Source organism: Podarcis melisellensis (genome assembly GCF_964234715.1).
Source record: "Podarcis melisellensis genome assembly, chromosome: 10".
In the NCBI taxonomy this organism is placed as follows: domain Eukaryota; kingdom Metazoa; phylum Chordata; class Lepidosauria; order Squamata; family Lacertidae; genus Podarcis; species Podarcis melisellensis.
The window spans coordinates 7,908,615-7,920,831 of record NC_138542.1 but is presented as its reverse complement, the minus strand read 5'-3'; the positions used below and the strand labels follow the sequence as shown (position 1 = coordinate 7,920,831).

At 42.8% G+C, this 12,217-nt stretch overlaps 1 protein-coding gene across 1 annotated transcript in view; it reads right to left on the bottom strand.

Moving 5' to 3' along the window:
* The window catches only part of PRKAR2B (protein kinase cAMP-dependent type II regulatory subunit beta), a 62,840-nt gene that overhangs the window by 6,639 nt on the left and 43,984 nt on the right, over positions 1-12,217 (bottom strand). Inside the window, exons 5-9 of the mRNA XM_081927757.1 lie at positions 6,385-6,491; positions 3,668-3,821; positions 3,352-3,453; positions 2,513-2,587; positions 50-115 (exon numbers count right to left, since the gene is read on the bottom strand). Coding sequence (XP_081783883.1) covers positions 50-115; positions 2,513-2,587; positions 3,352-3,453; positions 3,668-3,821; positions 6,385-6,491 — 504 coding nt within the window. The remainder of the gene's footprint in view (positions 1-49; positions 116-2,512; positions 2,588-3,351; positions 3,454-3,667; positions 3,822-6,384; positions 6,492-12,217) is intronic.

Sequence of the window (12,217 nt, the reverse complement as noted above, 5' to 3'; positions counted from 1 at the left end):
CAGCAGAAAGCTTTTCAAGTTTTTTCAGTTACATTAATACAATATGTACCTTTCTTTTCATTGTGATTTTCACTTCTCCAGATTCAACAATAAAGAAACAGTCAGCCATGTCTCCCTGTTTTTTTAAAAAAAGAAACACCGTAAGAAAAACATGAATGTAGTTATTTAGTAGTTCTATTGCTTTAAAAAAAGAAAAAACATACGAACAATGTAAAACCAAAAACATTTATCAATGTGACAGTGTGAAATTATCCTTTCCTTTTCTCATAAACAACTGAGCAGCTTCCACATCCTTATAATCAAAACAAGCCTAATTAATGCTGGGTCTGTTCCCATGCGTTTTGAATGCATAATGTGTAATTCAGCTGTTATTTCCTTCAGTCAATCCTCAAAGATCAATTTGGGGTAAAGTAGGAAGCAGAGGCAGAACAGCCAGGGCCTGGAAGGGTGGGGAAGCGGATATAGCAGCTTGCCAGAGTTTCATCTGCCTGCAACTAATCCGGAAGAGTCCTCTTCACAGTGTTCTCTCTGAGAATTGGTGGAAATAAAGCATGCACAAACAATGAGATTCTCCCAGGTGAAACAAAAAATTAAACAGGCACCGAATTGGGGGGGGGGGGGAATCAGTGCCTTCTCTACGTGTTCCTTTGCTAACTATTCTCAAGGACTATGCCAAGAAAAATGGTAAGTTTACTTTGTCCATCCTGTTGAGAACAACAGAGAGACTACTTTTCCAAGGGCAACAGTGATCATGACGCAGAGGAGCTGTTGCAGCTCGCCTGGCTAAGAAATTAGGCTCACAGTTTGATGTCCTGGTTCGTTAACCAAGCACACTTAGAACAAACCAGTTCCTTGAGTCCATGGTTCATACTTCAAAAGGGGTGCGGGTGGCGCTGTGGTCTAAAACCACTGAGCCTCTTGGGCTTGCCAATCAGAAGATTCTGATTCGAATCCCCGCAATGGAGTGAGCTCCCATTGCTCTGTCCCAGCTCCTGCCAACCTAGCATTTTGAAAGCATGCCAGTGCGAGTAGATAAATAGGTACTGCTGTGGCAGGAAGGTAAACAGTATTTCCGTGCGCTCTGGTTTCTGTTACGGTGTTCTGTTGCGCCAGAAACGGTTTAGTCATGCTGGCCACATGACCTGGAAAGCTGTCTGTGGACAAATACTGGCTCCCTCGGCCTGAAAGCGAGATGAGCACCACACCCCATAGTTGCCTTTGACTGGACATAACCGTCCAGGGATCCTTTACCTTTACCTTACCTACTTCAAAAGAAAGCTAATTAGAGTATGCCTTTGAATAATACTTGCTGGGTATCATAAGTGATTACAGTGGTACCTCGGGCTACAAACACCTCAGGTTACAAACACTTCAGGTTACAAACTCCACTAACTCGGAAGTAGTACCTCAGGTTAAGAACTTTGCCCAAGGATGAGAACAGAAATTGCCCGGCAGTGGCGGCACAGCAGCAGCAGGAAGCCCTATTAGCTAAAGTGGTACCTCAGGTTAAGAACGGGTTTAGGTTAAGAACGGACCTCCAGAACTAGTTTGTAACCAGAGGTACCCCTGTACTTTTGTGCTCACGCCCTGCTTGGGGGCTTCCCATAGGCAATCTGGCAGGTCGCAGTGGAAGAAGATGGAATGCTGAACCAACGGAGCTCTTCTTATTTTCTTAAATCCTGGCTTAGCACTGTATCTGAACTTGGCCAGTACGGTATAGAGATAGAATAAAGCAAAATGTTTCCCCCCAAAAAATCACTCTGCTGAACAGCTTTTTGTGGCATAATTCACCCAAAGAGAAGAACAGCCTGCTAAAAGCCTGTGCATGAAGTCAAATGAAACAGGAAGTGGATAGGGCAGTGGTCATCAACCTTTCGGGGCCCATTTGGAATTTTTAGGAGTGTGTCATGGGCATCACCCCCTCTGGTTGTTTATCTCTCCCTTCCGTGGGTCACCCTCCCCAAACAAAAAGAGAAATGCACACATGCATGGATGCATGAACACTCTTTGCTTTTCCACAGGGTCAGGGATGGGAAGGGGCCTTATCAAGTAGTCCAGTAGGCTAGAAAGTCCATGGAGAAGCAAAGTAGGAGCTCTATGTAAGCTGATGCTGAAGTAATTACACTGCTGTTTCGTACAGGCAATTTCACCTGGAGGAAAAGAATTTAAAAGGCTACCATGTATGTTTCAAAAATAAAACAAAAGCAGCTAAACCATAGGTGGTTTATCACATGGCTTCATACAATAAGATAAAGAGACACCTTTGACTGCATAATTTATGTACGTCCTCACTTGTTTAATTATTGGTATTCAAATTATCTTTTGAATTCATTTCCCAGAACTCCAGTGTTCATTGTAATTGCCTTTTAGATTACGCCGCTATTTCTTGTATGTCAGATAATTCAGTACTTCACCATTTGAGGCTGTCCAATATGCTTTTATGTATGATCTGCTTGCAGATATAGTCATTATACTTACTGAATAACTAGCCAAACAGAACACAAAGGCATACCTGAGCAATGATTTGTTCTCCATCTTTGTATATTTTGGTGCCGATCACATCCACCACTTTCAACCGTTCCGAAAGCTTTAACCAAAAAAAGGAAGACAAATTTTGCTAACATATACACGCATAACCTCCAACATTACAAAGGTAAATATGGAGATGTGTGTGCTTCTCTTTTCCACTGCCTGAGGATACCTCACGAGGATCTCATGTCAATGATGGACGTTATGTTTTGATAGCAGACTAGTTTCTGCACAGTCACACACCTGTCTCTGCCCTCCAACCAGGCAAGCAAAAGATGTTATCAAAGTTCAATGACATATTCCAGCTAGGCAAGAACATTTGGGGCCCTGGAAGAGTTCAGAGGGCCAGATCGAACGGCCTGGAGAATGAACATTTGGTACCCGGGCTTGAAGTTTGCTACCCATGGTTTATAGACATGGAGAATTGGAGCAATGGACTGAAACCTGAAGAAAAGCAACTGTGACTAACGTGTGTGTGTGTGTATCCAACCAAAACATTTAAAGAGGCACACCAAATGAAAAAAATAGGGATGGAGACTTGCAATGGACAAGATACCTAGAAACAGAATCCGTACATGATAAGTAAAGATCTTTGGAGTACAAAACCATACCACTTAGTAAAACAGTTTTTCTTTATAGCAAATTTATTAAAGGCATGCACAGCATTCGTTTAAAAAAATAATTCCCCATTATTATTCCAGATGTTGAATTACACTAAAATGTATTTGCAAAAGAAACCCAACACCCCACCTTTTTTGAAGTGAAAGTGAAAGAAAATAACTGTGTTAGAGTAAATGAAACAATACTAATAACATAACGTACTTCTAAAGACTTAAGGAAGGGCAACGACTCAATAAAATTTTCATACATTCTTCTCTTTTTGGCATTGTTTTTTACAATAATTCTTCGAAATGTGACTCTGTCCTTTAAAAAAAGAAAAGAAAACTGTATTAAAGTTCAAAGTTAAAATGGCAGGTTAAAAACGATAATTTGTATGATTATTTAAACACAGCATCTAAGCAAACATTTGTGTATACTTAAGTCGATTTTGGACCCCCCACACACATACACATACACACACATATATATATATATTAAAAACCCACTGATAGGACAAGTCCGAAGGAATTAAACTTACCAAACCCCACACAGCACCAGGAGAGGTAGCAATGATTGTGGCCGCTCTGGGTGTATTGTACATTAAAGCCAGCTCACCAAAGCTCCCACGGTTGTCATATGTGCCAACACACCTTCCAACACCTTCACATTTCACATAGATATCGTAAGTCCCTCTATAAGATATACATAAAGTGAACACAGATTGTGTGTGCAATGCTGGAAAGATTAAAAGTAAAAGAAATGCTGATACTGCTTATATCAAAAATGCATTCTTCATTATCAGAATTAAGGGGTGGGGCCCCAAAATTTAACACTTACCTCTGCAGCATTCATTTCCCCCCCTACTGTACAATGCGGAACCACAGCAGAGATGATGAAACCCATGCGATGCACAGTGTTACCAGTAGAGCAAGGATTTGAATCCAGTCTCCTAGCTCCATCTTTCTGTTATTTACTAAAGCACACAGGCTTAAACTGCTTCTTAATCTCAACCGAGCTCACACCAACAAAAAGTAAACTTCTAATGGGCCTATAAAGCATAAATTCAACCCTACCATCCAGATACTTTTCTTATTTTTTTAGGTGCAGCATAGTCTCATTTGGCAGTAGGCCACTCTACATGTTAAACTACCTGGCTTTGCTGTCGGATCTACATTCAATAAGAACCCCAAGTCCATCCTGGCTCTGTTACAAGAGTGTCTGTATGATACATGTATGGATACAATCTATGGACATAATCACAATTGGCATGGTTAATTTATTGGATTGTGCACACTACATTGCTCATAGAGAATACTTTTTATTCATCTGATTTCTGCCATGCATGGCCATTTATGATGCAAACAGCCAAGGCAAATCAGATGTCCTCTGTCAGTGACACAGGTTGGCTGTGGTTGGGAAGTGCATTGTGAAAGGAGCACGAGTGGGTTTGATTTGCACAAAGGAGTGTGTGTTGTGTGCAGTGCTGGATTAAACCCTATGGAGGCTGTCAAAATCTTGGGGGGTGTCCTTGTGCACTCCCTCTAGTGGGATAACATTGAATTAAGAAAGGTTGATTGCAAATTTATTTTGAGATCAAATCAGTATTATTTTAATCCGTTGTCGCAAGACCCCCAAAAGGTATGGGGTCCGTAGGCCGGTGCCTTCTCTGCTTATTTGGTAACTCAGCACTGGTTGTGTGTGGTGGGTTGTTTGCTGTATATTGGGTGCCTTGGAAGTACCGTATTTTTTGCACCATAGGACGCACTTTTCCCCCTCCAAAAATGAAGGGGAAATGTGTGTGCGTCCTATGGTGCGAATGCAGGCTTTCGCTGAAGGCTGGAGAGTGAGAGGGGTCGGTGCGCACCGACCCCTCACGCTCTCCAAGCTTCGCACACCTCTCCGCAAGCAGCGGGAGCCCAGCACTGGGCTCCCGCTGCTTGCGGAGACTTGCCTGCATGTTGAAGCCTGCGCGTGCTGAGCTCAGCGCGCCCAGGCTTCGCGGACCTCTCCGCAAGCAGTGGGAGTGCTCCCACGGCTTGCAGAGAGCTGCCTGTTTGTGGGCTGGGGTCGGGGGAAGCTCGAGCTTCCCCCGCCCCAACCCCGCGCCTGGGGGGGAAATAATTTTTTCCTCTTTATTTCCCCCCCCAAAAAACCTGGGTGCGCCCTATGGTCCGGTGCGCCCTATGGTGCGAAAAATACAGTATATTGGGTGCCAGTGAAGAAGATGCTGCAACTACTGCTCTGGCAGGGGCAAAGGGAAATATGGCCAAGGGAGCAACCCACCATAGGCAGTGCAGGTATGGATAAAGGTAAAGGTAAAGGGACCTCTGACCATTAGGTCCAGTCGTGGCCGACTCTGGGGTTGTGGCACTCATCTTGCTTTATTGGCCGAGGGAGCCGGCGTGCAGCTTCTGGCTGACTAAGTCGCTTCTGGCAAACCAGAGCAGTGCACAGAAACGCCGTTTACCTTCCCGCCGGAGCGGTACCTATTTATCTACTTGTACTTTGACGTGCTTTTGAACTGCTAGGTTGGCAGGAGCAGGGACCGAGCAACGGGAGCTCACCCTGTCGCGCGGATTCAAACTGCCGACCTTCTGATTGGCAAGTCCTAGGCTCTGTGGTTTAACCCACAGCGCCACCCGCGTCCCTATGGCAGGTATGGATATTTGCATAATATTCCCCTTATTAGATAATTAGGGACATCACATTGACACCAGAAAACACTTGTGCAAGTATGCTCCCAGGTGCCTTTTCCAGGTTTTCCTTTTAGCATTGAGACCAAAGAGACCACTTAACCCCATAGATTCCTGCCCAAGGCACCACTGACAGTACTATACGCCCCAGAGGTGTGTTTAGTTTTCAACAGAAAGCAGGCTTGTAGTGTTGCAGATCCAGCACTCAATTACCAGCTGAAATTAGACAGGCCGCCTGGAATCATGATGCCCAGGTGAGTGCTGAGCACATTTTTAAGAAGGGCTTCCCCAGTCATTTACGGAATATTAATTGTACATCTGTAGAAATGCCTTTATTGGTTTTAAGAGTTTGTAAGGAAGGTTTTGTTGCTTTTAGAAACATTTATTTCATTTTTATATTGTAGACCTCTTAGATGGCTTAGTGCCGTGAAGCAGTTTATAAAATAAAATAAAAAGTGTAAAAAGTGTAAATAAAATATTGCAGATTTTCTCCAAATAATGTTGGGACTCTCAGGCCCTCCACACAACCACACTGTACATAAAATAAAATAAAAACACTTACCGATCAATTACATAGAAGTTGTCGCCATCATCACCTTGATCGATGACATGCTCCCCTCCTTCAGTCAACTTTTCAAACATGGCATCTAATACCTGAGACATCTGCTCCTGTTAATCAAGAATATTCATTCATTTATTGCATTTGTTGCTCACTTTTCTTTCCAGGAGCTCAGAGCAGTTCCACGACCCCCATGTCTATCCAAGAAGCTAATTTAAAGGCTACTCTCAAATGCAATGACTTAAGACTTAAAAAAAGAAGGGGGAAACATGACTCATTTTTGTGACCAGTTGTGACATGCATTTGCTTCCCTAAGCCCAAGTTGTGTTTTTAGTTTATTACACTGGCACTTAGATCTGCTTTAGACATGATGCAGAAGAGGAGACCGCCTACCCTCTCTGAAGGAAATTTCTCCTGCTTTCCTCTTCCAGTGTCAGCTGTGACAGCATTCTCTCTCTAAGCAGATTCTGAAGCTGGCTTACCAAGGGTAAAATTAAACCTGATCAGCACAGTGCAGATATAATAATAATTGCAGATGAAGAGAGGCAAAAAGGAAACAGGGGGTGAGCACTCAGCCTGTTCCTGATCTTTTAACTATGATTAAGAAATTGGCAGTAGTTTGCTTCAGGCTTCAGTCTTGGGCTCATGTGCACCTGAACAATTATTTTCCTTTATTTTTTAGATGTAAGATTGCAGTCCTGTCCACCTGAAAACGAAAAGCAAACTGACCCCCAGGCCATTTATAGTATAGATAGGGCCTCTCCAACATAACACAGTCAAAGTGTGCTTCTTAAATGATTGTATGTGACAAATTATAACTGAAAATGTAACTTCTAAAAAAAACCCTTTAAAATCTACCACGGCCAATTTCACCAGTTAGTTTAAATGTTTGCTTTCTCGGGTTTGTATTGAACTCAGATAACACAGCAGCATAAAATCAGCATTTAACCAAAACGCAACACACAGAAAGGGTATCAGCTAAATTTTGGTCTGTAACCTGTAACCCTTTCCTAGACCACGGTCAATATCTTCATCATCTTCCTCTTCCACACTCCCTCCCCAACAATACTCAGTTCAGGAACACTGTTGTGATGTGCTTTTTTTTTTAAAAAAAAAAAGGGGCATCAATTACAACAAAGGAAAACTTCATGCAGCCCACTGGTAGTTTCTGGTAGCCTCTCAAGGGGACTGAAAGGGCATTGTTTGCTCTTTGTTAGACACATCCTAGGACTCACACACACACACACACGCAAAAAAAACCCATGGCAATGAAAACAAAGAGGAAAATGCTGGAGGAAACTTGTTCACGTGAACATTTTCAGCACATTTCAAAGAAGGAGCCCATTTTTCTGTTCAAATTTTAAATTTTAACCAAAAGGAAATTGCCTTTTTTATGCAATCAGCTTCAGTAGACCCATTTGGCTATCCATTTTAAGAAAAAGTGGTCTGCAAAACACAAGCAGTTAAGAATAATCAGTTTGTCAATGGAAAGGGGAAAAAAGAGAGGCTTAAAAACCACTGCAAACCAGCAATGTGAAAGGGTTTAAAGTATGCTGAGCCAAAGCTAGGGTCCAAAGTCATAATATAGAAGCTGTGGGAAGATCGGGACACACAGCCAGAGTTTCATCCCCACTGCCAAAAAAGGCCGCAACTTTCAGGCAGGGAAAATTGTTACACCACAGACAGACAGCAAAGCCCTGGGCTGCATGTGTGTCCTATCATGTCACATGTACAAGATAAGAAGATGCGGGCACAGTACACTTCCGGCAACATCCACTATGAGGGCTTTGTGCACACAAAAAGTATCCCCAAAGATGGATAATCATGATTTACTTAGACCATTTCTTTACTGCTCCATATGCTCTAACCACTATACAGTCAAACCTCGGTTGTTGAATGTAATCCGTTCCGGAAGACTGTTCGGCTTCCGAAATGTTTGATGGCCGAGGTGTGGCTTCCGATTGGTTGCAAGAGCTTCCTGCACTCAAGCAGAAGCCGTGTCGGATGTTCAGGTTCCAAAAAACGTTCGAAAACTGGAGCATTTACTTCCGGGTTTTAGGCGTTCGGGAGCTGAGGTTTGACTGTACAGCAAATGGAAACAACAACAAATTTTACAAAAACCCGCAAAAAGTTTACTACTCCAACCTTCTCTCTCTCTCTCTCCCTCTCTCCCTCTCTCTCTCTCTCTCTCTCTCTCCTTCTGTTCTTCCCAAACGTATACTGTCTATACCATTAGTGTCTCACATCAAATATAACTGATCTGTAGAAAATATTTTATTAATGGAAAACTGAGACACCGTATGCACTTTTCTAATTCAAGAAAATATTAAATAATTTTTTTAAAAAAGATCCACAATAAAACCATTCATATGACTTACTAATAAATATACAAAGATAGTTTTTCCTGTTTTCCCAACACACTTCCCCCCTCGATACCTCTCAGCCTCATGACTCTCACCTAGGACTCTATTAACTGACCCAGGCTCACACCCAAGACCCAAACAAACTCGTGGATCGCCTGCAAAATCCCGCAACGAAGACAATTCCTAAAACTTGCTCATATCACCTGAGTGTCTCATTCTATGGGCAAGCACCTGGTCTCATTCTATGGGCAGGTTCTGGTACTGTATGACCTGGAACTAAAAGGCATAGCAGTTGTCTCTTGCAATAAGCCATTTAAAACAAAATACGTAATAAATCTGTCTTTTAGTAAGCACATACTATACTTAACTATTCAGTAGAATTCTTTAGAATTTGAAATTAAGAAACAAAAAGAGCAAGGTTGAGTTAGCTAGCTAATCCACCTATTGCAAAATTCTGGCATACCAGGCAGGGAAGTGTGTGTGTGTTGAAAATAGTACTTCTGGCTAACAGCATAACACAAAGGGATGGGGGCCCTGTTGTATTTTTCATTTGTTTATTCTTGTGTGCTTACTAGCTAGCCTGGCTCCTTGCCAATGACCTGCTCTCAATGTTTTCATTGGGTTTCAACACTACTTACCTCATGCTAGAGGCCATCCCAATTGTAAACATTGTCACTTGGAATTAAATGGCCCCCAGGGGAGACCCCAAGACCCCTTCAAAGCAGAATTGGAAGGAGAGATGTCACTGAGTGCAGCCTTTCCTATCATAATGCTGCAGCGATGGGAAAGGTTATGCTTGGCAAATTTTCACCTTCTATGTGGCCCTTAAAAATACAGGAGCTTTCTCAAGATGTGGACCTTGCCATCTTATGCTCCCCCATTGGCTTTCTGGCCCCCAGTTTCTAAACTCCCTGGTCTTTCCACTCCCTTTCTGCCAACACCCCACAGGCCTTTTTGTTTCTAGTCCTTTAGTCACAACATTCCCCCCCCCAACTTTCTTAAACCTTATTTCTCAGCTTTGCACTGTGTCTTCAAGTTCCTGCTTATTATCCCAATGAATAGCAAAGCCTGCATTTATTCCACCATCCTAGCTCCTAGTCAGGACCCTGTGCAGATCAGTACCCTTGATTTTCTCTCTCCCTGCCTGCTCCACACACCTTCCTAATTTAAAACAGTCTATCTTCTCTGCCCATCTTTTCTGCAGAATTGTGTCTGACTCCATCTGTTCTTCCCTCTGGTTCCTGTATTTAGGTCCACAGCCAACAATGTGCTTTGTTTCTGCCAACACTTACTTAGCTTCCCTGCCTCTTCTCACTGAGCCTCCCTACCCCACCTCAAATCTCCTTCTCTCCCCTATGGTTTCAGTACCAGCCAAACTGACCTTTTGCTTTCTTAAACTGATGGATATGTTCTATAAACATCCTGTGTTTCATTCCCCTGCATTTAAACCTTGTAAATGTTCTAAGACTTTGCATCGGTTCAAGTAATAGATGCCACAGGCTTCGTAATCCCTGCTGCTGCCATAAAATCTCTTCACACATTTCAGTATAGATGTTGCTTTGTTCCCATATTATGCAAATAGACTGCACACTGAAGCAAAATGGTTCTGACTAATCCGTAAGTCACCATTTGCTTGCTTTCTAAGAAAGAACTAATACAAGGGAACACTGTTTACTTGTGCACTTCAGATAAAATTCGACCTCAAAGTGGAGGAAAAGTAATTACAATTCAGGGTTCTGTAATAGAATAGAAATAGAATAGAAATACTTTATTGTCACTGTACCACTTGTTTACAGTGAGATTAAACGAGCCCCCCTCCCCCCCCACAATCTTTCAGTCCTTGTTACACTCTCTGTTTGCTGTCTTACAGCCATCAACCCCGAACATCAGCTGCAATGTTGCCGTCTTCCATTCAGCAGCCTCACGGCCCACGTTTTTATAAAGAATTCAGCTATACACAAGCTTATTTCAAAATGCTGAGAAATACTACATGGCATGGGGAGGGGTACTATTTAGTACACATACAACACACACTCACACAAAATTTGCAGCTGCGATGTGTGAACAATTCCTTCTTGCTTCAAAAGTATGGTTCTGTAAAACAGAATCAATGTCTCCAAATTTGTATGTGTCATAATGGTGACTTACCTCCAAAGTTGTGTTGTCAGGACAACTTCCACAAAGTGTTACAAAAATCTACCCTGTGCCAAATTTCCACAGCAAACGTGGATCTGATGGTGAGATAAAGCCAGTGGCTATACACAAGTTCAATGCTTGCTGAGCATATACAACTCTGGTGGTAATTTGGCACTCAGCCTGCAAGGTGCACAGGAAAGGGATATTTGCCTTACTATACAGTATACCCTAGACCAAAAGCAGATGATTCAGGTTTATGGAAGGATCTTGTGACCTACTGCTACTGCAATAATTTGCAACTATGGGAGACACATCTCCCTGGGAGAAACCAGTCCTTTACTTTTTCCTATACTGCTCCTAAATCTCCCCTGCACACATGGGCATCCATGGTGCGGGGGGGGGGGGAGTGCAAGGGAGCAATGTGCCTCCTGGATAATCCCCAGATTTCCAGCTTCCATTTTTTAGAAAGAGTAAGCTTCTAGCATTTTTAGAACCTAAGATACAAGACAAAATGCATAGGCACTGTTTTTTCCTGTGAAAAATTAGCCTGTTCCCTCCACCAGTGTTTTGCACACCCATCCACAAAAAAGGTCCTTCAGACACCCGTCCCTGCACCTCAATCATCTCTGACAGCTGTCACAGTCAGCAGTTGTAACAGAGGTGCTTGACACGAAAAGCTTGGGATCCTGGAGAAGACACAGTATTTAATAGGTGTCACAGTCAACCCAATAGTGACACAAATGCTACAAAAACAGAGTGAAATTAATCCATACCGTTGTACCTTGGAAGTCGAATGGAATCCGTTAAAGTCCGTTCGACTTCCAAAACATTCAAAAACCAAATCGCAGCTTCTGGTTGGCTGCAGGAAGCTACTGCAGCCAATCAGAAGCTGCGGAAGCCCTGCCAGATGCTCGGATTCAAAAGAATGTTCACAAACTGGAACAACCATTTCCAGGTTTGCAGCGTTTGAGAGCCAAAGCGTCCGAGTTCCAGGGCGTTCGGGATCCAAGGTACGAATCTACTTGCTATACGCTAGTACCCTTTGTGCACCGATTTTCCACATTACAGAACTGACTCCAATACTCCCTGCAATACATGAATATCAGACTACCAGAAATTGCTTTGTACTGAGTCAATCCATTCACCCATCTGGGTCAATAGAGTCTACAATGACTGAAAGTGGCTCTTCAGAGTTTCAGATAGCGTTCCAGCGCTACCTGGAGAAGCCAAGGACTGTACTTGGAACCTTTTTATTTCCAAAGCTACCTTTGAGCTATGCCCATTCCCAGCTCATAAGCCTTTATTAGAGCTTTGAGGACTCCACTTTTCTGCTACAA